This window comes from Centruroides sculpturatus, unplaced genomic scaffold (genome assembly GCF_000671375.1).
Source record: "Centruroides sculpturatus isolate CEXI.00-Female unplaced genomic scaffold, Cexi_2.0 scaffold785, whole genome shotgun sequence".
Classification (NCBI taxonomy): Eukaryota; Metazoa; Arthropoda; class Arachnida; order Scorpiones; family Buthidae; genus Centruroides; species Centruroides sculpturatus.
This window is the reverse complement of record NW_019385677.1, coordinates 41,992-69,338: the sequence shown is the minus strand read 5'-3', so window position 1 is coordinate 69,338 and position 27,347 is coordinate 41,992. Positions and strand designations below refer to the sequence as shown.

The 27,347-nt window shown below is 30.8% G+C and overlaps 1 protein-coding gene across 1 annotated transcript in view; it reads right to left on the bottom strand.

Annotated features, from left to right (window-relative positions):
• The window catches only part of LOC111641121 (synapse-associated protein 1-like), a 132,760-nt gene that overhangs the window by 88,371 nt on the left and 17,042 nt on the right, over nt 1-27,347 (bottom strand). Inside the window, exon 2 of the mRNA XM_023387241.1 lies at nt 15,584-15,666. Coding sequence (XP_023243009.1) covers nt 15,584-15,666 — 83 coding nt within the window. The remainder of the gene's footprint in view (nt 1-15,583; nt 15,667-27,347) is intronic.

Genomic DNA, 27,347 nt, shown 5'->3' with positions numbered 1-27,347 from the left:
AAGTGCAGGAAAAGTATTAAGAATCATAATATTTGTTTGGCCCCATCTTTGACCAATAGTATTTCACAAAACATTTGTAAACATATTAATAATAATAGTAAAAATAATTTAGACCCTTTAAAAAAAGCTGGTGTGGTTTATAGAATTGAATGTGACTGTCATAATCCGTGTGTATATATAGGAGAAACCGGGCGTGTACTAGAAACTAGAGTTAAAGAACACGAAGCGGCCATTCGGCTTAAGTATAATAATTCTCCGTGGTTTAACCACATCAATAGTAATAATTGTAATATTAATAGAAACAATGTAAAAATTTTACATATTGAAAAAGATATTTATAAAAGAAAATTCAAAGAACATATAGAAATTAGAAAACAAAATAATAATAATTTAATAAATCAGTCGAAAGGGATGGAAATAAATTATAGCTGGTACAATCTAATAGATGGCGCTAGAATAAAATAAAAAATAAATGGTTATGTATTAAGACGTCATCACTTGATTACCGTTGTAAAGTGTTGGTGGTCTACTGTGTGACTTTGTAAAGTGTTGATGGTATGAAGTTAAAAATTTGTAGTGCTTTGGAATTATTTTTACAATTGTTTGTCAATGAATTTTTAATAATTAGTTGGTTTTGGTATGTTTATTATACACGTATGTGGAAAAAATTTTTTTAAACTTGTAAGTATAAGTATTGTTTAATATATTATTTGTATTAGCCTTATATTGTTTTATACAAAAAAAGATAATTGTAATTTTAGGATTCTTACAAATGTGTACAAAGTTTACCACCCCTACCCATGGAAATATCATTGTAATTACCACCAGCGGTTATTGTAAGTTTTTCTCCAAAATTTATAATTTTGGTGTAGATATACATCTATGTCGTGTTTTAGTTAAACATTTTACGTTCTTTGTTATTATTTTAGCACTGAAGAGGGACTGGAAAATATTAGACCAGCCCGAAATGCATTTGATGTAGTCTTTACAAAATAAATTTAATTTGCCAATAAGATTGCTGTGAGATTTGTCTACCAAGAATAATTTTGGATTACAGAGACAAAAATCCTCATATTAACTAATATACAGCAAACCATTTATATATACTTTGAATATATATATATATATTACTGTAATTTATTCTTTGGATTCAAATAGCTCATTATTCCAACAAATTTTGTATTTTAAATGTTCTTAACTGTAATATTCAAAAGGAACGGTTATCAATGTTTCATGAATTTTTTTAAAAACCTGAAGATGGCCTGTAGAAGATTAAAAATGTTTGTCAAAATTAATAAATAATTCTCAATGAGATAAGTTGTTGTGGAAATTTGCAATTATAACATTTAATTATTTTTATTATTAATTAAATGTTTTGAGATATTACTTGCTGACAAAATATTAAGTTAACCATTTTTTCAATCACCTGGGCATAGTATCAAACTGTGACAAAGGAGTACTACCTGACTGTTTTATGTCACCTATGAGATGCTGTCAGGTGTAAGAGATCACAACTCTGGCATTCTAGTGATTTCTTCATTCATCATAACAATGCTCTAACCCACAGATTAAATCTCATCCAGACATTCCTTGCAAAACATGGTAATGCACAGGTTCAGCAGCCTCCTCAATCTGCAGACATGGCTCCAGCAGACTTTTGGCTCTTTCTCAAACTCAAAATGCCATTCAAAGAAAGAGATTTCAGGACACAGAGGAAATCAAGACTAATGCAACTAAGTGCTTGATGGAGATCCAAATAAATTACTTTGAAAAGTCATTTATTGGTACCTCCATCAGGAGAAATATGTGAACTTAGGAAAGGACATTTTAAAAGATACCAATGTTTGAACCAAATAGATACGTGTGTGTTTTCTCCTGACCTTAGGTGATATACTTTTTGATCAGACTTTGTATATAGCTGATTATTATAAATTTAAAAATTCGTTTATAATAAAAAAGTCTTTTATATAAGAATCATTTTTGTCATATTTAACCTTTTTGCAGCCACACTATTACAATGTAACTTAACACATTTGCTGCCTGGTGCTTACTACACTCAACATTTCATGTGATGACCCCATCAAGAGTGTCATAACAATTTGCAGTGTCTCACATTCAGAAAATAATGTTTAATTAAAAAAAATTATTGTTTATTATACATTCTAAGAATATATTACATTTTACATAATTTCTTTCATTTTTTTACACGCAAATAACTAAACAAAATATAAAAAAAATTTTTTCCGCACACAGCTAAGGACATCACTCCCTGTAGGAGCAATGAATCCGTTAGTCAGATTGAAATGACCATAACTATGAAATCAATTTGGAACATTATTAACTTAAAATATTGATTTACTTATCTGAGATCAGCTAACCAACTTTCTATAAAAATTTATAAACATCATCTCCTAATATAAATGTTAATCTTTAAAGGAGTATATATGTTTTGAACTGGTAATCAAAAAGAAAATGGCTATGCGAAACACTGACTAGAACATGTTTAAATTTTGAAATAGTTAAGTTGGATTAGAAGATGAGATGTTAAAAATCTCAAAAAATCATTTTATCACATTAGAACTTAAACGACCGACTTCTTGAAAAGATTAGCATTTTTGTGTTGGGTGTCAATGCTGATAATGAACAAACTACATTTATATATCTTGATATAAAAAATGTTATAAATAACAACATGATATAAATAAACAATATTATAAACAATGATATATAAAAAATAATGTATGTAATATTTCATAATTAACATCTATAATTAGCCATTGCACTGCAATTTAATAGTTAGTTATTTATCTTAAATTTGCTAAATATATATGTTATTTGATGTAAATTAAATTATACATGTGATTATTATATAAATATTGTTAATATTTGATGTGATTATTATATTAATTCATTTTGACAAAAAAAAAAAATATGGCAAAGCCTTTGTCAGGTGGCTCTTTATAGAACAACAACAAAAACCTATTTGTTGTTTTGAGACACTGAAGGCATTTTTTCAGAATAACTTCCTGCATGCTTTTTATGCACACATGCTTGTGAAAAAAAAAAAAAAAAAATGAAAATTTCTGTGGCATGCAAGTTGCTGCACAAGGTTGTGTGTAGGTAATTCAGTGACATACTGTAGCAGTTACTTCATGAATTATGATATGGCTATGCCAATCAAATCTTATTATAACATTGTCTTAAAGATCTGCAAGATGATCATGAAACTTGGTTTTTTACTTGAATGCTAAACTAAATTTGGAGTTAATTTGGACTAAAAAGCTGTGGATTGCTTTTCCATAGATTGAGGATTCTGTGCTTAAGAAAGTCTATCAGAACTATACAACAACAAAAATACATCCTACTCTGCCAACTGATCTTGGAGGACAGCTTATTCAACAAAAGCCCAGACTTGGAGAGTGTTAATGCACAAGTCATCGTCTTAATCTGATAGGTAGTCTTGAATAAAAAGGAAATACTTCCAGAAACCCCACTGGATAGTCATACATCAGAGAGCCAATAAAAGAATTTCTTCTTGGAAGCCACCAGTTATGATCCTATACACACATAAGGGAAAGGTATTAAGTCTGAGAACTTTATGCCAGGAGTAGAACATGCAGTAGAAAGGTTAGATGATGTTAATGAAGAATATTTTAGATGGAAAACCACCTTCAAAATCTGGGATAGTTTAAGGACGTCCCATTCTCTTTTGGCACTGTACAGTCAGTAGGAAGTGGTTACAAGATAATGACAGTCTTAATTAGGGTGGATAAATCTAAAGACTTGGTCATGCTATTCAGGGCTTCTTACAATGATGTGATAAAGGAACACATCTCAGCTAGCTCGTGCACGAGAGCCCCCACAACTATTTGGACTGTTTAGAGTAAAAAAATTTGCCAATATCATTTTAGTACAAACTACACATGAATAAGGTGGTGAATCTCTCCCTATCTACTCCTTTTATGTTTGCTTTTGCTAAATATTTAAACTTGGGATGAAATTTAGAATAGTGGCTGACAAATACTGTTCCCTAACATCTACATAGAAAGAATCCTACATAAATTAATTTATCACCACATATCTGATATCAGTACAGTATTACAAAACTTTTGGGTCTTACTGAGATATTACAGAACCTCGTGCTACTTGATGATGTATATATTACCATCTTTGACTTTGAGGCTTTGTATATATGTGCCTGGAACCCTGTTTCTGCTGTCTTATTGACTTCCTGTTTGTGCATGTTAGACTCCTCCTACCACTCAGACAGGTTCTGGAATGGCAAACTAGCAACGTACTCTTCATTCTTCCAGTTTGATGGAATCATGTACTTACAAGAAAAGAATGTCCTGGACAGTCTGTCTTCAGGACACTTTGTGAGATGGTTTTAAAAAACTTTGGAGAACTCCATCCTGCCAAAATATAGCACATGCATGTGGATTTATGCCAGATACACAGATATGCTTATTGTATGGATCAAAAAATCTGACATGCAAGAATTCTTGGTTGATATCAATACCAACCCTTATGGACTAAAACTGCACCTGGAGCAGGTGAGTGAGTGCAAGGCCTGCTGTTTTGATATTCTTATCACATTTAAGGATGGTAGAATCAAGAGTGAAGTTTTTCGGACACCCTCATACAATCCTCTATTCCTTGGATCTCACATGACCCACTGTTTTACAAGCTAACCACTTTAAAAGCCTTGATTAGAAGGACACATACCCACTGCCTTGACAGTGTCAACAAACAGGGAGAGCTCTACTATATTAAAACATTTAGGGTGTGACTTGGTTATGATCCCAGGATCATATAAACACTCGTTGACAACTTCTGGAACACCCCATCTTCAGACAGACATGACATTACTGAAGTGAACTGTACAGTGGTCAAGTATAATTGCTCCTTGGTAACGTCTTTAAGGAAATTGAGAAAGCTGCAGTCAGATGAATATTGTAAGAGGAATCCTACAGTTTATAAACTCATGTGAATGACAGGTTCAGTGGGCCTATTGAGAATTCCAGATGTCTACATGGTACCCATCATAAATGATTGGATTGCATATGACTTGGATATGGGAGTCACCACACAATCCTCAACTTCATGGTTAAACGAACCATGAAGTTGAGAACAACCTGAAGCAGGCTTCTCAAAAAAGCCAAATGTTTGTAACACACACAACTGTAAGCTGGAAAAGCAAGCAAGGTGGATTTATCACTATGGTTGAATTAATTCCAGTTTGGATAAAATAAAATAAAAATTAATTAATTCTGAAATTGAATCAGTTTCCATTAGGTTATTGAAAACTGATGTTAAGCTAAACTATGTAAACCAAAACCAATGTTATTTTGAGAGACTCTTAAAGTCTCTCAAAATGACTTTAAGAGAGACTTACTGTATCTATAATAGTTCAGGCTCACTAACAATATATTAAATATACAGTAGTGCCTCGTATAACGTACTTAATCCGTTCCAGATGCACGTCCGTTAAGTGAAAAGTCCGTTATACGAAACTCATTTTCCTATAGAAATACATGTTAAAACATATAATTCGTTCTGCAGCATAAAATAACCATACTGTACCATAAAAAAATGAAAATGGAACAGTCACCGATTATGCTGGATAGTCAGATGTTGTGAGGAGGAGGTGGAGGAACACTTTCTTCATACATTCATACAGATACAGACTTTTTACACATTGCAGCAAGTCTCTTTTTATTGTTTTTTAATCGGAGTCAGATTCAGGAGAGGCTACCGGAGCTTGCAGGGTCATCCTTTGTTATTTCGCAGCTGGCTTCTTGAAAATCATGTCCAGGGTGGTCTGTTTCTCTCTCTTTTTCAACACCTGTCGGAAGTGACGGGCAAGGGTGTCATTGTAGAGATCCTATTGGCCTCAGCACTGTTTGAATAATAAGTGTTGGTAAACTCCTGAACCTGTCCCCATTTGGCAAGGAAGTTTTTGTCAACTTTCACTCCTGATGATTTCTTGCTTTGTTTCAATTGAAATCACCTTTCTGCTTTTTTAGAAGCCATGATTTGCACAACACTTGAATAAATGTAAATACCCTACACTGAGGTGATGCACGTAATAAACAAGGGAGCAAGCTGAATCTCAACGGGAGCTCTATACTTCAGATATACTAATATATTCTAATAATACTAATATATTATAAAAATAGCAGATTGTCATTGGCAATGGCAAAAGAGTGGAAACACCATTCGCACTTGTTCACAGAAAGTCAGTTGTTCACCTCACGTAACTGCCGAACGGAAAGTCCATTGTTCGCAGTGTCCGTTATTCGAGGCACCACTGTACATTTGTAATTCTGTTACTAAAAGCAAATTACAAAAGTCATAATTAGCAAGAGAGTACTTTTTCAATTAACTGATCAAATTATAATAGATTGTACAGTACAATACTATGACAGTAATTACAGGGGTCATACTGCATAATGCCAAAATTGCCACTTGGCGATGTTTTTATTAAAGTGGCAATAAAAATAGAATACTGGCAATAGCAAGTGGTGATAAAACCCTAGTCTGTTTATTTGAACATTCAGCGTGAAATTGAGTCACAAAGCACAATTCAGGAAAAACAGCAGAATGTCTAGTTCCTGTCTACACACAACTAGTGATTTCATGACTCTCACAAGTTCAGGCAGAAAAGTAGGAAGTGACGTTGAGAATTGAAGGCAGTTTTGTGAAGTGCTGGTGAGCATTTATAGATTGGGGTAATTTTTAATCTCGTTTTATAAGCTTTAAATACAACACATGCAAAATAATGATGTGGTAAAATAACAGAATACAGTCAACCCCCTATAATGCGGTAGATATGTTCCGCTTTATAAGAATTTTGCATTGTAGGAATCCTCAAATACATGAGCCAATCACAGCCCAGCATGTGTGCAGTTTACGAACTATGGCTGTTTGAAAGGTTTTCTTCCATAAAATTAATCAATTCTAGACTAATTTCACTCAACATTTCCAAAACACGTATAATTTTTTGGGAATAATTCGTATAAACTATGCTATACACAAAAAATTGTAGGATTACTTACCGAGTGTGCACCGTTCGACCACGCCATTGCTTAAGCTTGTTTTCCTCGCGGAGCAGCGCACCAAATGGCGGGCGCATTTTCTGATAACTTATTTTTCTGCGAAAAATTTGTTGAACTTTGGAGACATCATTAATAGAAATAATTTTTATGACCGTTGAATAAGAAATGTTTTTTTCACAAAAAATGTATAAAATTACAGTACTGTATTAGACTTACAGTACCTAATTTAGGCCTATATACTGTACACACGATAGTAAACTCAACTTACCCGCCTAAACTCTCCATAGTGTGTAAGTAGTTCGGCTGCTCATCCACTATTGGGTCCAGATTTGACCAATCCTGTCGCGACACGAGTAGGCGATGACATTTTACCGCATTTTACAAGTCTCTTTTAGTGTCTTTATATGAATATGGTCGCAATTTTTTTGCCGCAATATACGAATCCGTGTTATAGGGGTCTACTGTAATAATGTTATACACACAAAAAAAAAAAACAAATTCCAAAGGTTCAAACCTACATTGTCCAGTATCAGTATATAGCATCTTATCCACTGTTATTGCAGCAAAAAGACTTGAAACTTTCAAAGACTTACAAGCTAAACACTCAATTTTCAAAGGCCATTTTTGGAAATGTTTGAAAAGTGAATCCTATCATTTGGACAAGAGCTGTATATGTTTAGAGTTACATGCTCATCAAATTTCATTTGAATTAAACACCCAAATGCCTGGCCCTCTCCTTGTAAGTGACAGCTTAATGTGTTACTTTAGCTTTCCAGAGACCAAACTGATAAGGCTACCAGCACCTGCATTAATTAGAAAGTAAAACTAGTGGCGATAAATAATTTGAAGTAACAAAAAAAAAATTTTAAACTGGCAAAATGGTTGGCAATATTTTTAATTTTCCAGACCAAACCGTATAATTATGAAGTATAGTTACTAAAAAATTTCCCCTTAATCTAATTTCAAAACTTGCCTGATAATTAGTCAGAAAATCAATATTTAATTAAGGTTATTGATTATTTATAATATTTTTCCTTCCAACTCTTCCATCATATTACATAAATAAGAAGTAAAAGTAAAGTAAGGAATTATTGATTTTGAAACATCTTGACTTCTAAAACATTATTTGCCTTCATCTTTATATTTAGAAGCTTATCTTCATATTCTTTTAATATAAAGATGAAGTAGCCCTAATTTTGAAAATGTTAATTCAAATATATATATGTAAGATTTCTTAATCTGTTAAAGTAGAGTCTTTATAATCAAGGTTCCACTTTGAAATGGCCATAAAAGAAAAACTACTGGACAAAATGTTATCAAACTTGATAATAGTTTACAGAACGTCATGGGATTTTATTCCCCCCCAAAAAAGTCCAAAAACTCACCTCCAGTAGGAAATGGCGCTGTATGCAATATTGTTAAACAAAATAAGACACGAAGAATAAGACATGAGAATAAAATACCATGACTTCCTGTAAACTATTATCAAATTTGATAACATTTTGTCCAGTAGTTTTCCTTTTATGGCCATTTCAAAGTGGAACTTTGATTATAAAGACCCTGTATATGCAAAAATTATATGCAGTCTATTGGTGTTAATAAAATGCAGTAAAACCTCAATTTAATGGAATGATTTGAGCAAGAGGTGTCTTTTAAAGCTGAAAGTCCATCATAAAGTAGGTTTTCTGAATGCACATGTTAAAACGTTGACAAATTACTTAGTTTATCCATTTTTACTTACATAGATACATTTGTGTAATTAAAAATATGTATGTGTTACTGTGAAAGACTGAAATTAAAGAATGTCGATATTCTCCGGTGAATGTCGACACATACCAAATATGTCGGTGAAAGTCTGAATATTTGGTTATATTATTATACATTCAAACAATCGCCAAACACAGATAAGCTTCGGCGGAGGTTGAAACGACACCTGAGAAGCCGATGTTGACAGAGAGGCAACAGTCTGTCACCAAATCCTTTGTGGGTAGTTGGAGGTAGGACAAGGTCTTTTCATCCCGTGAAGTGGGGATCGGTTTGTCAGGTCGAGTGGTGGAGGACGAGAGGGGTCATTGGTAAGGCATCAGCAATATCTGAATAAAAGACACCATTAACATATCAGTTCGTAATTTGTAAAGAAAAGTTACTTTCCATAGATGACATTTCTTCTCAAAAAATATCGTCAAGAGAAGCAGCTGCAGCTAATTCGAAAAGTGGAGGGCAAGGCTATACACGCTGTCATTGCAAAAAGAAGTGTTCCATGAATAAATGCAGTTGTAAAAGCAAGGGACTTTTGTGCAATTCAAAGTGCGATAACAGTTTAAGTTGTATAACATTAATCACATAATTTATGTGTAAGTTTATTATTATTGTATTATTTTCTTTAATGATTAAGAATGTACTGTTAGTTTTGGGTTCAACATTATTTTACATGTGTTGTTACTTAAGTAAGCTTTCTCCTATTTTCACATATTAAAATGTTGCATTTTTGTCTTAACGTAATAAAAATATTTTTATTCAACATTCACCATCAGTGCATGCTGAATGTAGACATTTACCAGTGTAAGTGAGAAATAATGATATTTAGCAAATATTTCATACACACATGAAATGACTGTGTGAATTCTGACATTCGCCATATATCAATCATTCACAGTAACATATGTACAAGAAGTTTAATTTCACAGAAAGTTTCCTATATGTATTATTACTTTATACTCATTGTAGTTATGAGACTAATAAATGAGGATACAATATAAATTGAACATACATACATTTCTTGGAAATAGTCTTCAATTTGAAAAAAATATCATGTTACTATAATTATCTATAAAAACGCATTTTAAAATTAACAGCGTGTTAATTTTCAAATATTATATAAGGACCAGAAATATTGTCAATTAGAGCCGCTGACAAATTTCAACAGCCAGAGTAGGCACGCTAGCAACAGCAAGCAGGAAAAATGGCTCGTAGCCTCAGAGGAAAAAAGGCGGGGCTTTGGAGCATAACAGAGTGTATGCTAGCTCCTGCTTCCTGTAGTTTGCGGTGGCTCTTAAATCCAAAGTCCATTAAATTGAGGTTTTACTGTATATAGCAGATTTACTAAAATTTAATAAATTTAAATATTTGACCAAACAAAAACATCATCATCTTCAGGAGTAAGAACAAAAAAATAGAACAGAAATAACAATATGATGTGCAGAAACTGCTTATGTGGCTCTGTCAATTTAAAAATATTCCATAAGAACAAAATGGAACAATAGAAAATAAAAATGTTTGTATTTTGTTCTTATGACTTAATGTAATTAACATTGAGTTTGTAAATTGTTACGATTATTTAACTACACTATTTTCTAAAATCCATCACTATACAAGCAAAATAATATCAATTGATTTGTTTTCATTTATAATGTTTTTTTGCCTTTGAACAGATACAAATTAGGTAATAATGGAGGTTTAACAGAAGTTTCTATTCGTCTCACAGGCTCTTTCTTAGATTGAATGTTTATTAGAAAAATTTGATGGTAATGATGAAATAACTTTAATTTTCTGGTTTTTGCAGGTTTCCCTCTTAAGGAAGTTCTACCTCTCACAAGTTTTACTATATTTTATACAGTAAATTCAATACTGATTGATTCAGCTGCTGAAGTCATCAACTGAGATATTACTCAAAATTTATTTTGTTTCACTTTCTTTACGAAACACCTTCCTTTCAGGTGATTTTTTTCAATCTTGGAAAATGTTTCTTTTATCATAGAAAATTCTTTGTGATAAAAGAAGTCAAAAAATTATTTTCTTTAATCAATTCACAAAATTTTCTGCCCAAGATGAGCTGCTAAATGTTATTTTTGCTCCAAATGTTTGATTTTCAACACCCAATTCAAACAGGTGCAAATTCATAAAGCTGTTATTCACCTAATAATAAACATGGTAAGTTAAACCTTTGCTGAATAGTCTCCTACTAGGCTACAAATTATGGTACTAGTGTTATCAATCCAACCAGCACTAAATGAGAAACACCGTGAAACTGCTTCAATTACATCAAGAATGGTGTCAGTTGAGAAATTTAATTACAATATATTCAATAATTAAACATTTTCTAACTAAATACAGTCAAACTGGGCTACTTCGAAGCTAAAGAGACTAATAAAATTTGAATTAGATAAGTATACAATAAGATAGAAAAAAGTTTCAATCTAAAAAGTTGTTTGTAGTTCATAAAACAAACATAACCTGACAATGGTGGCTTAGATCACTGAAAACATTTGTTATCCATACAAACTAGCAGATATTTGCCAGAGTTTTGGTATGTTAAATAAGTCTTAATATGGGAAGAAATCATTTTTGGAACAAATAATCAATAAAAACAACTTATTCAGACTTCTTATGTTATGTACAATGTAGCCTATTTACAAATTTTTAAAGAAATCCAGCAAAGAGTTGAATAACTCTCCTGGCAAAACACACACACACACATTAGCACAATATTAAAACTGATGTCATCTGTTACGAGATTTTGTTAAAAAGTAAGTTTTATATTATTAATTTGTAAAATTGTAAATGCTAACAACAAGTAAAATCTTCATTAAGTTTGATACTACTTGATATGACATGTGACCCCTTCTATCTCCCCGACATTTAATCACCAAAATTTAATAGCATCGATGCCTCTTATATACAAGTTACCATGCCAAATTTTGATTCTTAACCATTATCCCATCCTGAGAAATTAAATAAAATAAACCCACACAAACACATCTATGGAATTTTTTTCTCTTTTCAACTTTCTAGGTTCAGAAAGTCTCAAAAAGTGGAGATTTGAAAAAAACTCAGGTAGGTGTGAAATTTGACAATATTGCAATACTTTCCTGTATTATATATATAATAAGTTAGGAAAGTAAAAGTTTAAAATTTTCAATTGGTTTTATTAGCAGCTACATACATTGCTTATATTCTGCAGTTCAACAAATGTCATAGTTCCTGGATATGGTCTGTAGCCTGCATTGCAGATAGAACTAGTTTCTCAAGTTCTAGTTGTTTCCCTTCTTCATCTGAAGATGTACTATCATTTTTTTTTTTTTAGCACATCAGTCAAAATTATATAAGTTCTCCACAAACTGCTACATTATCATCCATGTTAAAGTCTAAAGAAATTCCCATACTTTGTCCCAAATCATCTCAATTATTCAACAGGCACAATCTCCTCAACATCTATATGTTCAGATTCAAAATGACAGAAGCCAGCTTTTCAAAACTGAGTATGGTCATGGGTTTCACTTGATCCCAAACATTGTTACACATCCACACAGCCTGTATCAGGTTAATCCTAACCTTATTGTTTTTGTTGATGTAAGTGCCTGATGGAATGTCCTGGACCCAAGACATTGGTAGTGGTGTTTTAAATTTTTAATCACTTCTTAATCCATTGGTTAAAGTATTGACATCATATTTGGGAGAAGAAATAATGTTTACATTTTCCATTGGAGGAATGGTGTTGTGTGCTATGCAGTTGTCAATGAACAACAAGATTTATAGTTTTGTTTTCCAAATTTTTTATTAATTTTTAAAAGCCATCTTTCAAAAATTGTAATTGTCATCCATGTTTTTGTGTTTGATATTCCACTGATTTAATTTTTAACATTTTTAGAGCATTATGGGTTGGCTGACTTCCCAATCAACAACAAAGGTAATTTTTCATACCCATCCATGTTTGCTCCAACTAAAAACATTATCCTTTCCTTGTTTACTGCTACTGCAATGCTCATGTTTGAAAGCCAATGTTTTGTCTGGGTGCACTTATAAAAGAGTCCAGTTTCATTAAAATTAAAAATGAAATGAAATTTGGTGTGTCTGTCTTGAATCCTTTTTGACAAATCACTATTCCATCTATCAGCCATCTGTACATCAACAGCTCTATTTTTCTCACAAGCCATTTTGAAAGAAATGCAACTTCTTTCCTTAAATCTATAACTACACAGTGTTGACTTTAAAACCATTCTTTCCTAGGTCATAAGTGAATTCTTCAGCTTAAGCTCTAAGGAGAGGTCCACTTATTGAATTTTTTTTTCTTTCTTGCCTGTTTAAACCATTTTAACATACACTTGACACCATCCATGTTTTCTGGTCCTCTTACTCTCTTCCTATCTGCCACTCTGCACACTATTCAAAATTTTATCCTTATTTTTTTAGATAGGTTGTCCACCTATCTATGTATTTGGTAGAATTCCAAGTCTTTTGTAATCTCAGATTTCTTTTTTTTATCCCTTTTCCATTTTATGTATAACTGGTATTTTTTTGGCAAAAGTTAATGTTTTGTATTGCATACACTTTGGTTTGACAAAGACATGATATTGAAACATGCAGAATCCAATAAAATTGCATAGTACACTTACAATAACAGCAATACACTTTACTGCTGTTATACACAATGAAATAACTCATCAACATTATATACAAAATCACAAAAACAGAAAAAAGATTGCAGCAAGAACTAACTTCTTCCCACGAATACAAGGCTAGACTGATCAGCCACAATGACAAGTGGAAAGACAATGCCAAACTTAGAAATATCTTTAATTCAGTAATAGTCTGTAATTCAGAAATTGTCATGTTTGTAATGATTTATTCAAATTAATCAAAAAAGTTTGAATTACGGTTTTTTCGCATGTTTTTAATACAGAAAAGGACCAAGGAAAATATTCAAATTAAACAAATCCGAATTAGCCTAGTTTGACTAGGTTGAAATTATCAAGTAACCAAAGACTAATTTAATGTATTTTATATTTGGATACAAATTATGTATAATTTATTGCAAATGATGTCAATTATTGTTAGGATATATTTGCTCTAGGTGTAATTAAGACTTGAACTTTATTAATGGAATGCAATCAGTATCATCCATTTTGAATTTCTATCACTTACAAGGGGACCTTACAGTTTCGGAAATTCAGTTAAGGGTGAGACTTTGCAGGTTAGTAGTATACCTCAAGGGTGTCCACCCAGAAGAATTGTAAAGCGCACTAGCCAGAAGATTCCGAGAAAAAAGGCTCTAAAGTTTTAAGCACAGCTCATATACTAATCAATTTTACACTGTACAGCAAAATGGCTGAGTCTGTAGCGAACTTGTTTGCCACTTGGGTGATCTAGGTTTGATCCAACCTTCGGAGAATTTTTTTATTTTTTGTTTTAAAAATTCTAACAAGTTCTCCGAAGGTTGGATCGAACCTAGATCGCCCGAGTGGCAAGCGAGTTTGCTACAGACTCAGCCATTTTGCTGTACTGCCACAGTGTAAAATTGATCAGTATATGAGCTGCGCTTAAAACTTTAGAGTCTTTTTTCTCGGAATCTTCTGGCTAGTGCGCTTTACAATTCTTCTGGGTGGACAACCTTGAGGTATACTACTAACCTGCAAAGTCTCACCCTTAACTGAATTTCTGAGACTGTAAGGTCCCCTTGTTAGAAAATAACACAAAAAAGTCTATTCAGCACAAATGTAGTGAGTTAATATCATTAAAAATGTGCTTATTCAGAATCATTCCAAATAATTATGGCATATAAGACAAGCTCAAGAACAGTGCCAACATTTCTATAAACATTATGATTCTTTTTTAGGTTGCAATTTATAAAATTTTAGACCTATAAATTCCCACTGTTGTTTGTCTGTCTGTCTGTCTTTCCTTAATCTTGAAAATGGTATTAGATAAATAAAATTCAAGACCAGATATGGAAAACTTAGGGGCAAGAGGCCCCAATTAACTATATATGAACTTCCAATGCAAACTGGAAGTCATGTTATTTCAATTAAAATATTTTCCCCTGAATGAAATTAGATAGATGACCGGCACTACTCCATTGCTTACGGAAAAATATGACGTACAAGGGCAAGACACTACAGTACTAATTTGAAGTGGAGAGCATTTATTTTAAATTAAATAAATTAAAAATATGATTAAAAATTGCAGCCCAGCATTATGACAATGTCACAATAAATAATTGTTTGTTGGTATTTCTTCTAGTATGGTACCTGAGACAAATGCCACTCTGCTTAATCTATCGGCATGGTCCTGTCTGTGTTAAGTGCAAAAATATTGTCTTCAAACAATGCAAAGGCTCACACAGAATACTAAAACCTTGATTGAAAAATTTTATCCCATTCTTCACATTCTCCAGATAGTGTAATATTTGGAGAATGTGAAGAATCTCCAATCACATATTCTAAGACAATCATGTGTGAAAATTTTAAATTCAAGAAATATCAAAAATAAACTATTAGTCTTCTATAAAAAAAATAATAATAATTTTGTAGAAACAGTATTTTATAGCTTTTTATTTCATTGAGAAAATCGTACTGAATTTGATAGTATTACTTTTGGTGTAAATGTTTAGTTTTATTCTTAAAAACTGCACAAAACTGTCACCTGACAAATATGCAATGAATCAAATTAATAACAGTAAATTGAATTATATTAAATATTTGTTATTACAGAAAATTAAAGAATTGAGGCAGAAAAAAACGTTTTCTTACATTTTCCTCGACAGTGTGCTTTAAATGCTTAGCTGTCTCCGAAACTGTTCGCCCAGCTTTATTAGCAACAGCAAATAAGAAACCTGTAAAATTAATTTGCATATAAGTTATTAAAATAATAAAAATCAAACTCTCAATTTCAACTACTAAGTTAAATAAAACAGTTGGCTTAAAGAACATTCTTCCAAAAGTAAGTATTCATTCATATACAATGAGTGATCAGTTAACGAACAGATCGGATAACGAACACTTTCGCGAAAGATTTTTATGTTCGGACAACGAACGCATGATCGGATAACGAACACCCCACAGAACAAACACAAGAAGCAGCGACGTAAAATAATGAATACCAATTGGTCTTCCCTTGTCTTCGGACAACAATTCGAAACTTTTCGGAGTGTGGGAGACGTCGACATCGACGCTCTAGCCGGTATATACCGATCAGATAGTATTCCTCCGAACTTTGAAACTCTCCCTCGTAATTCCAGCCTTTTATTTTTCTGACAAAACAATTCTTTTATGTATTTGCGAAACTGTCAAGTAGGCACTCGTTAAGTTTTGCGTCTGTTTTTCTTTTCGAAAGATGAGAGTATAATAGCAAAGGTAGAGAGTGGGCAGAAGATGCATAATGTTGCTGGGCAGTATGGTGTGAACGGGTCTACAGTAGGCCACAGTTCAATCATATTTAAGAAAAATACTGTATAATCGAGAAGACTCAAGCGGCTAAAGGAGTAACAAAAATCACATCTGAGAAATAAAGAACATCGAAGAGTTCATAATGGAACCTGAAACGGATCTGACAACAGAAGAATGCCAAGAACTCTTGAATGAAGAACACCAAGAAACTCGGCGAGATATGTTTTCTTCTGAAAAAGAGGATTAATGCCGATATCTGTTATTAAAGATCCTTTGAAGAAGTGGGAGGATGTCAGAACAACGGTCTTAGAATGGCATCCAAACCAGGTTGAGGCTTGGGGATTTCTACAATTGCAATGCTATTAATTACTTACGAAAAATCCTGAAGAAGAGAGAAAAGCAATCGACATTAGACAGATTCTTTAACCCTTTCAAACGGAAAAAACATGACTAATAAAAATGCAAGACTGTGTATGTATGTATTTTTATTATTACATATAAATAAACATAGTAAGAAAGTATATATTTTTTTTATTTTTGAGATTTCCAGAACAAATTAATTAAATTCCCATACAAACCTATAGTAAATCGATAATCGGTTAACGAACAATTTGGATAGCGAACAAAGTCTCGGAACGGATTATGTTCGTTAACCGATCACCCACTACAGATATTTTCTGATCGCTATAAATTACAACCTCAGAGCTAGAATAATCAGTCAGTAAATTCTGATTTTGAGATAATTAACAAAACCTTTTACACAATATTTCCCATATTTTCTTTATGGGCCTGCAATACAGATCCAAATAGAATTTGTTATTACAATTTGGATCTGTATTGTATTAGATAAAGCAGTTGCTTTTAAGCAAACTCCTCATGCTATGGCTATTATATCAAAACTGGACTTGGATTACTCTTGTTCCGAGATTGCCACAAAAACAGTATAATCAGTGATGATATTCAGCGGGTTCACACAGGTTCGGACGAACCCGTTGTTAACATTTTCAAAGTTTTCCGAACCTTGTTAAACACACACAACATTTCTCAGTGGTTTTGCTTCTTTTAAAAAATATATTAAAATATACGTATTATAATCTGTAACACTACTAAACTAGAGCCTTATACTCCGTTTGCCTTGGTGCAACCTCCCTCGACCATTTCAATCTCGACTGAAACGACGTTCAATTGCGATCGACACGAGAGTTCTTGAAACTAGATCCAGTCATAAGAGAGATCCCACAATCCCATGCGCGCAAGAAAATACAAGATGGCTGCGGAACATGTGTCGTAATAAAATATGTACAAAATAAACCATTTTGAACAATCTTTTTTATTATTTATATAAAAAAATATAGTTCTGGCATAAACAATTTTAACTGACTTAATTTTGCAAACACATCTTTTTTATTTATATGGGTATTTTAAGGTCAGTTTTTGCACTAATGTACCATTTAAGCAAAAAAAAAAAAATTGGTAAGGAAAATTTTCTATTATCGAACCCTTTGTTAAATATTTCGAATATCACCACATATATATATATTATACTCATACTGTTTATGTGTTTATTAGGTGTGTTCTCATATAATACATATATGTATTATATGAGAACACACCTAATCCTTGATTTATACAATATTCAAATTTCATAATTACCATTTAACAGGTAAAAAAAAAAATTGTTTCACACAACAGAATTTCAGTGTAACAATTTATACTTTAAAATTAAATACTGAAGAATATTTTAAAATCAAGTATTTTCATTAATTTTCACTAAAATGAATTAAGTAAGTCTGCTAATTACTACAATGTTGAAAATACAGCAGATTCTTGCTAATCTGGCCTTTCAATTATCTGACATACCCCATTATAATGTCTCTCTCTTATTTAAGTTTATTATTTTTTAAATACATATAATAAACTTGTAACATTAACTTTAATAATCAACTAAACTTTAAATTACTATATCCCTGTGCATAATTTCAAAATAACAAAATACAACTCCAAAAATAATTGGCATGGAAGGACAATACGCCATGTCATTCATTGCTTTTAGTCCTATACACTCAGTAATCTAACACTAATTCGACATTCCTCTGTGCAAGGAATGGCCAGATTAGCAAGTGTCTACTGTATTGGTGACATAATTGCAATTCACACATTCATGGAAACAGTATGTACAACCAGTGGTGCATTCAGGATTTAGTCTTGGGAAGAGCCAAGTTAAACAAATAAAAAATTTTTAAATGAAAATTCAATAAAATTACCATTTTATGAGACCGCTAATTCATTAGTAGTATAGAAATGAATGACACAACACAAATAAAAAAATATATTTTAATTAGGAAAAAGACTTTTGGAAAATTTTCTAGTGTTTTGTTTTTTTCCTTTTTCTTTGGGGATGCCATAGCCCCTTGGCCCCTGGGTGTATCACTGGTCACAATTTCACATCACATGCATAAAAATTAGCTGTATATCATAAAATTTATAAAAAAATTCAATAGAAATAATAACAAGCTTTGATAATGGATTTTAAACAACTTTATCAGAAAAGTGAAACTGTACATGTAGAGTAGAATCACACCTAAATGCAAAACTTTCCAGCAAAGAAACGCTTAACTTGAAGTTAAGCGTTTCTTTGCTGGAAAGTTTGCATTTAGATGTGATTCTCTACAATAATGGATTTCATTGACAAAAGACTGTTGATGTCTTCAATAAACTAGAAGAAAAAGCTTTGATCAATGAGGAAAGTGACAAGTGACAAAATTTTCAACTAAATGAAGAAGTGGAACATATTTTTTTTATTTATTACCAAGTTAAGAATTTCATTTTCACTTTCATTTTATAAAACTTAACTATTGTTTAATATGAGTCATGCTGAAGAGATAATGGTACAAAATTATGTAATATTTTATAAGATAACTAAGTATTCATAGAATTTATGCAAATATAAAGCACGGGCAAGCATTTGCAAGGATTATTTTTGAAATACAATTAACCATTAATTACTATTCCATGCACAGAAAGCTAGAAATTCTTTAAATAAGTTTCACAAAACCTTTTTACACATTTTCTAGCAGTTTTCTTTAGAGAACAAACTTCTTTGTTTGTTCTCTCAAAAAACTGCTAGAAAATGTATAAAAAGGTTTTGTGAAACTTATTTAAACTAATTACTGTCTTAATAAATAAAATTTGGTCTAAAAAAGGAAGGCAATTAAGCTGCAGATAAACAATTAGAAGTTAGTTAATTAATTTAGAAAATTAACAAAAACTGCTTGATTAAATTATCAAAAATTTAAAAAATTCCATAGAAAAGACTAAAATGTCTTCATTTTCATCATCTCAAATCACCAGGAACAACAGTCTCCATTACAGAGATGGCCTTTTATTAAAGACAACTTTATTATTATTTTATTAGATGACCTACACATCTGCAAAAACATGCAAAACAGTCTAAAAAGTTCACATGTGAATAGCCAACAATTATAAAAACTATAATTTCTTTTTAAAAAAATGGCTGACAAATTTACAATTTAAAAATTCTGTATTTCCAGTCATTTGACATGACAAAAATGAAAACATTTTAGTCTTTTCTACAGAATTTTTTAATGTGTAAATTCGTCTGCCATTTTTTTAAAAAGAAATTATCAAAAAATTTATTACAAAATATTTTCAACCTCGATTCAGGCAGTCTTCAACACACACAAATTCAGATTATGGTGCCAATTTCTACATATGTTCATAATTTAGAGAATTCTGGAAGAAAACATTGACTTACAGGATTACTCAACCTTGCATATTTGCTTACCATGAAGGTGCTTATCCACAACTACACAGTGAACAGAAGTTATAGGATTAAGTCTCTTTTTTTTCAGTGTTAAAGTTTACACATTTAAATTAAAGAAGAAAAGGCTACAAAGGCAAGTAACATACTGTAAAACATTTTAAATAAACAATTTATCCTCCAGCTTATCTTTTATTTTAAAGAAGAAATGGCTGCAAAAGCAAGCGAAACATATTTCACTTGCTTTTGCAGCCATTTCTTCTTTAAAATGTATAAAGCGCAAACTTTTTCTCTTTCCATTAATTATATGCGGTGCTTGACGTTCAACGTTTTAGAGAAGAAAACTTTGCCTGCAACCTCACTACTATATCAATCCTATACTTCAGGTAAACCTTTCTTCCAAAATTTTAGAAATAAATTAATTATTAAATTTGAAATTACTCTTAAAAGATGAATTGAATGCTTAGCCATTTATCTTCAGGCTAAATTCCATAATTTGACTGATTAATAATTAGCTTTCTGACCTAAAATAATATGCCTTTGAATGTCTGTTTAGGTAATAAAGTAGTGAGATAGTTTTGGTATTAATTAAACAAATGTTCACTATGCAGCTATCTTATTACCAGCACTCAAACAAGATTGAACTCCATTATTTGAATCTTCTAATCAAAGCAAGCAAAAATATTCAATCATTGTTGTAATTATAAAATCAGATTTTATAAATGATTTTTGCCAATTGCATGCAATTTTCATTAAGACTCCAGCTAATTTTTTTAAACATTAAATTAGTTGAAATACTGCAATTATTTTAAAGCAGTTTAAAAAAAAATTTCAGACAACTGAAATAAATTCAATTTAAGCAACACTTCCTATACTTTAATGCTATAATTATTTCAAAAACTAAATACTATTGGATTATTCATTTAACTTCAAGGTTTGTAATTTATCAACTTGCTATTCTCTACTCGTATTAGCAGGAAATCACAAAATCCATTTTAAAATACATAAGCTTTTTTTACTGAGTAAAATTAATTGAAAATTTAATAACTGAACCGTCAATCAATAAAATGAATTAAACATGCTGAAGTTTTTTGTAAATATCTTTGGTATACTATTAAAGTTAAGAGTTTCATTTGCAATTTATTTTTCTAAATAAATTTCTATTAAAATAAGAGAGATGTTTTAAATTCTAGTCTAAGATATCGATTGACTAAGACATCTGCAAGCCCAAGGGGTACTTGGTGTCAATTAGCTTTAATTTAGCCAAAATGACTTCTGTTTTAGTATTTTTGTGTCCTGTCATCTTTAGTTTTGTCATATTTACAGAAACAACTTAGAGTTTAGCATGTTTGTCAAGGAAATTAATAGGTTAATGAAGGCTATTTACTAATGGATAGATAAAGTATGCTTTGTGAAATATTATAAACCAAAAATGATGAACTAAAACTGTAGTTTTAGCACCACTACTGCTATGATTACAATTAGCATTACAAAGGAAGGAATAAGCTGTTCTTTGATAGAATAAATATATCAGTGAAGTATTTGAAGCTAAAGTATTAAAATAATTAGGATTAAAATTAATTTCTACAGAACTTCTAAAATGTATTTTGCAAAATTAATAATAATTATATTATTATTAATATAATCTATAATCTAATAAAGTTAAATATTAAAATTGGATATAAAGTATAAAGTACCCCCAGTCTGTATAAAGTATACGAATCGAAGGCATTTAAACGACAGACAACTCCGAGCTTAATTATCAAGAACAATTACCATCATAACATTCCATTTTTAATCTTAAAAATAATTTTATTTGCAAGTAAAAAAAAAGCAAGCAAGTATAATGAGTAATTAAATGAACATTACTAAAACCAAATAATATAATCAAATTTTCTGTTAAAAAAATTGTTCAATTTAGAAAAACCAAAGTGACATTTTTTTGTGTCAACGACTAACTACTTTTTCTTCTTCTTCTCTGTAAATTTTAAATGTTATGGCTCCCTGCCAATTTTTTTCAGATGATAAGGTCTGCTATCAATTGCATCGTGATGCAGACAATTCATTTAGATATCAAGTACATTAGATTTTGTTTAATATGTTTCCTATACATAGAACTGGTTTTTATCATTAAACATTATATTCTAAATGATTTTATACAGTAAATCTGTATTTAGAAATATTATATAGTACTTTAATTTGAAACAGCATTTACATAATATAGTTATATTAAAACTACATCACTAATAAAATCATGAGATAAAATATTTCCATAAACAAATCTAATGTAGAGTAGAATCACACCTAAATGCAAAACTTTCCAGCAAAGAAATGCTTAACTTGAAGTTAAGCGTTTCTTTGCTGGAAAGTTTGCATTTAGATGTGATTCTCTACAATAATGGATTTCATTGACAAAAGACTGTTGATGTCTCCAATAAACTAGAAGAAAAAGCTTTGATCAATGAGGAAAGTAACAAGTGACAAAATTTTCAACTAAATGAAGAAGTGGAACATATTTTTTTTTATTACCAAGTTAAGAATTTCATTTTCACTTTCATTTTATAAAACTATTGTTTAATATGAGTCATGCTGAAGAGATAATGGTACAAAATTATGTAATATTTTATAAGATAACTAAGTATTCATAGAATTTATGCAAATATAAAGCATGGGCAAGCATTTGCAAGGATTATTTTTGAAATACAATTAACCATTAATTACTATTCCATGCACAGAAAGCTAGAAATTCTTTAAATAAGTTTCACAAAANGGGGGGAAATTTTTGAATTAAAACAACATGACTTCTGGTTTGCATTGGAAGTTCATATATAGTTAATGGGGCCTCCTGCTCCTAAGGTTTCCTTATTTGGTCTTGTCATTCATCTAACTCCTGTCTTGAGATTAAGGAAAGATGAACAGTGGGAATTTATAGGTCTACAATTTTTTGAAATTGCAGCCCAATAATTTTACAAACTATTTAAATAGATAAAATTACAGAATCTTTTCTACTGATGCTATTATTAAAGCAGTTATTTTAATTCACCTTAAGGTAAAATAATTTTAAAAAGTTCATTCTTTGGTATCACTTCAAATCATTTTAAATTAAAAACATTAATTTCCTGAAACACGAATTTAAATAACTGCTTTATTTAGTACCATTCATTTCAATTATATTTTTTAATACAATATTTGATACACGATTTTATAAAAATTACATTGTTTTTATCCAGATCAAGCTAAATATAAGCCAAAAATACTTCTTTTTCAATAAACTTTTCTGTTCGGTTGCCTTAATTGGTAGTCGGCTTGCATTTTTACATAATGGTGCCAAGAGTCATTCATTTTAAACATTGTACTTAATTTAGAAACTTCATAAAAGATATGAAAATGCATGCACTAAATCATAATTTAGGTTTTAATAACCAAATTTATATAAATTTAGCTATTAAAAATTATGAATTAAATTACAAAATTTAATCTAAAGTTATGTCATCTTGTATTAAGAATTATAAATTAATTTTAAATCCTAAATAATCTAGAAAATTATAGAAGAAAAGGTAGCTTAATTGCCTATCTTTACATCAAATTTTGTAATTAATTAATTAGTTTAATTCTTTCCCAAAATAATCCAGCTTTTAGGTATGTTAAGCAGCACAAATTTTTGAACTTATGCGAATGCATTTTAATAAAAAACAGTTTATATGTGACACAATTTCTTATCAGTCAAATTATGTTACAATTAATTATAGTACTGAAACAGTATACTTATATATTGAAGTTTATTAGTATTATAAGGATATGAAATGTCAAGTAGGAATAATAGGAAACATACAAGAATAGGAATTACTGAAACAGGAATAAATGCATACAATAAAAATAATTCTGAATGTATCCTATTGAAATTATTAACTTAAAAATCTTTAAAATATACAATCCAAGAAGTAATGAATAAATAAAAGAGGCATTGTCATCTATCGTATTGACTGTTTCTCATTTCCAATCTTCCATTAGAGATCCTTTCACTTCCAGATCTCACTTTTCTCTAGATCAGAAGTTTAATAAATTTTCCAACTTTGAATCCAATTCCTAAGCTAAGAAAAGAAAGAGATCAGGACGTAGAGAAGCTTTAATGAAAGATAAAAAATAATAAACAAACAACATTTAAAATAATGATGAATGTAACTATGTAAAAAAGAGAATGTAATACTATAAAAAATACTTTTATAAAAAAACTATCATATTTTATGATGTTCTTATTAAAAGCCATTAGTTATAATGTTATCACTGAAGGCTATTAATAAATATCTTCAACAAGAACATAATTTTGTAATGGAGTAAAAGTACTTTATATAAAAAGTAGTCTAAAATGACTACTTTTTATGATGTTCTTATTAAATTTAATTTTTTATGACGAAGCAAACACGCGGACAGAGACCAATGAATAAAAGTGAATAAAAAATGGCGCTGCGAACTAATGTAACGTCGTATGGCGAGTTTTTGTTCGTATCACGGAGCAAAAATATGTTTGAATTTCATGTCATGTCCTGAAAATTTTGTATGCTGGGGCGTTTGTATCCTGAAGTACCACTGTATCAATATTTAGTATAACATAAGATAAGGTACTAGAATAATATTAATTAATTAATGTGACAGTTTATCAATATTTTATGAATTAGTAACAAATTTTTAACCGGGTTTGCTTGTTTGTTCTTTATGGTTTGATTTTGCTTTACTCGTGGATCCGTTCTTTATATAAAAAGTAGTCATTTTAGAGTACTTTTCTAAATCAGAGTATCAATTATGAGAAGAGTCCCAAAACTCTAGATATATATTACATAATGTTTTTACAAACGATGGTATACCAGAATAAACAATGAGAATGTATGTTGTGATGCATGCAAATACAACAGAGACCATAAAGTTGACCTCAAAGGGCATTTTCACAGTCATTCAAAAAATATCTTTAAAACCATAAAAAATTTAGTAAGCAACCACTCACCAGGGACAAAAACAAACAAAAATAAATGTTTTCGTTTTTGTTTGTTTTCATCATCTACACACCGTAATTGGTTCAGAATATGTGATTAAATTTAATAAGAATCTGCATTTGCTTGTTATATAAATGTAAAGATAAAATTAAAAAATCTAATCTAAAAAACAAGCAAAATTTTGTTGCTGTCATGCAGTGAAGCACTTGCATAAATGTTCTGATTCAAACAGGTACAACAGACATGCACAGATCATTGATGCAGGTGCTTCACTGCATGACAGGAACAAAATTTTGCCTGTTTTTTAGATTTGATTTTTCGTTTTAACTTCNAGGAGTAACAAAAATCACATCTGAGAAATAAAGAACATCGAAGAGTTCATAATGGAACCTGAAACGGATCTGACAACAGAAGAACGCCAAGAACTCTTGAATGAAGAACACTGAGAAACTCGGCGAGATATGTTTTCTTCTGAAAAAGAGGATTAATGCCGATATTTGTTATTAAAGATCTTTTGAAGAAGTGGGAAGTCAGAACAACAGTCTTAGAATGGAATCCAAACCAAGTTGAGGCTTGGGGATTTCTATAATTGCAATGCATTTAATTATTTACAAAAAATTCTGAAGAAGAGAGAAAAGCAATCGACATTAGACAGATTCTTTAACCCTTTCAAATGGAAAAACATGACTAATAAAAACGCAAGACTGTGCATGTATGTATTTTTATTATTACATATAAATAAACATAGTAAGAAAGTATATATTTTTTTTATTTTTGAGATTTCCAGAACAAATTAATTAAATTCCCATACAAACCTATAGTAAATCGATAATCGGTTAACGAACAATTCGGATAGCGAACAAAGTCTTGGAACGGATTATGTTCGTTAACCGATCACCCACTGTATAAATATAAATTAATATCAATGATGAGAGTCAAAAACATTAATAAAAACTGTCAAGCCCATTTTTAGCAAAATCAGTAAATGCAAATTACCAGTGTTGTGAATATTTTTCTCTCTTTGAATCTGCAATATGATCATAATATTCAAACATTTTTAGCATAAAGTAATGTGAAAAAACAGAATAAGTTACAATAAAATTCTGAAATTTGTTATAAAAAGTAAGGAACCTGTTTGCAACAGTTTAATATCCTTCCTTAGAATGGAATGAATGTATTTATTAGAAGAGTAACTAATTTTAAAAGATAAAGCAAGAGACTTTTCAAAGCTTTTGAGAAAATTTTGTTTCTGGAAATTGATGCTGTGGCCATTGCTGCCAGAGATTCAGAAGACTATCTGGCAACATTATTCCTAACTGGCATTGGCTGGCAACACTCGTAAAAAGTGTGCAAAAGTTCGTTGCCTTGTCCATCTGTTGCTGAGGGGTATGAATACAGTTGCTCTGCTCACATGTAATAAAGTTTAGTTTGTTACAGTTCATGTAGTAGTGAAATTTGATTTAAATTTGGATCTCACAAATGTGTTGGTATTCAACTACCTAACGTTAGTATTTGAAAGAAGATCGGTAGGATAGAATGCCAAAATACTTTAGTACAGTTGACCCCTCTATAACACGGTAGATACGTTCCGGTTTTTATGAATCCATTTTGTACGAGTCCTTGCCAATCACAGCCTGGCACGTATGCACTTTATGGACTACGGCTGTTTGAAAGATTTTCTTCCATAAAATTAATCAATTCTAGATTAATTTGACTCAACATTTCCAAAACATGTATAATTTTTTGGGAATAATCCATATAAACTATGCTATAAACAAAAAATTGTAGGATTACTTACGAGTGTGCACCGTTTGACGTCGCCATTGCTTAAGCTTGTTTTAGTCGCGGAGCAGCGCACCAAACGGCGGCCGCGATTTCTGATAAGTTATTTTTCTGCAAAAAATTCGTTGACCTTTGGAGACATCATTAATATAAGTAATTTTTATGGCCGTTGAATAAGAAATGTTTCTTTCACAAGAAATGTATAAAATTACAGTACTGTATTAGACTTACAATACCTAATTTACATACTGTACAGATGATAGTAAACAACTTACTCGCCTAAACTCTCCATAGCATGGCGCTGGATGGCAGAAAGTATATATATAATTATAATAAAGTTACAATAAATTAAGTTAATATATAATTATATATACAGTACCTAATTTATATATAATTAATATATAATTATATGTACAGTACCTAATTTATATATAATACTGTACAGACGATAGTAACTCAATTTACCTGCCTAAACTCTTCGTAGCATGGTGCTGGACAGCGGAAAGTAGTTTGGCTGCCCGATGACGTTTTACTGAATTATAGGAGTTTTTTTTACCAGGTTTGTACGGATACCGTC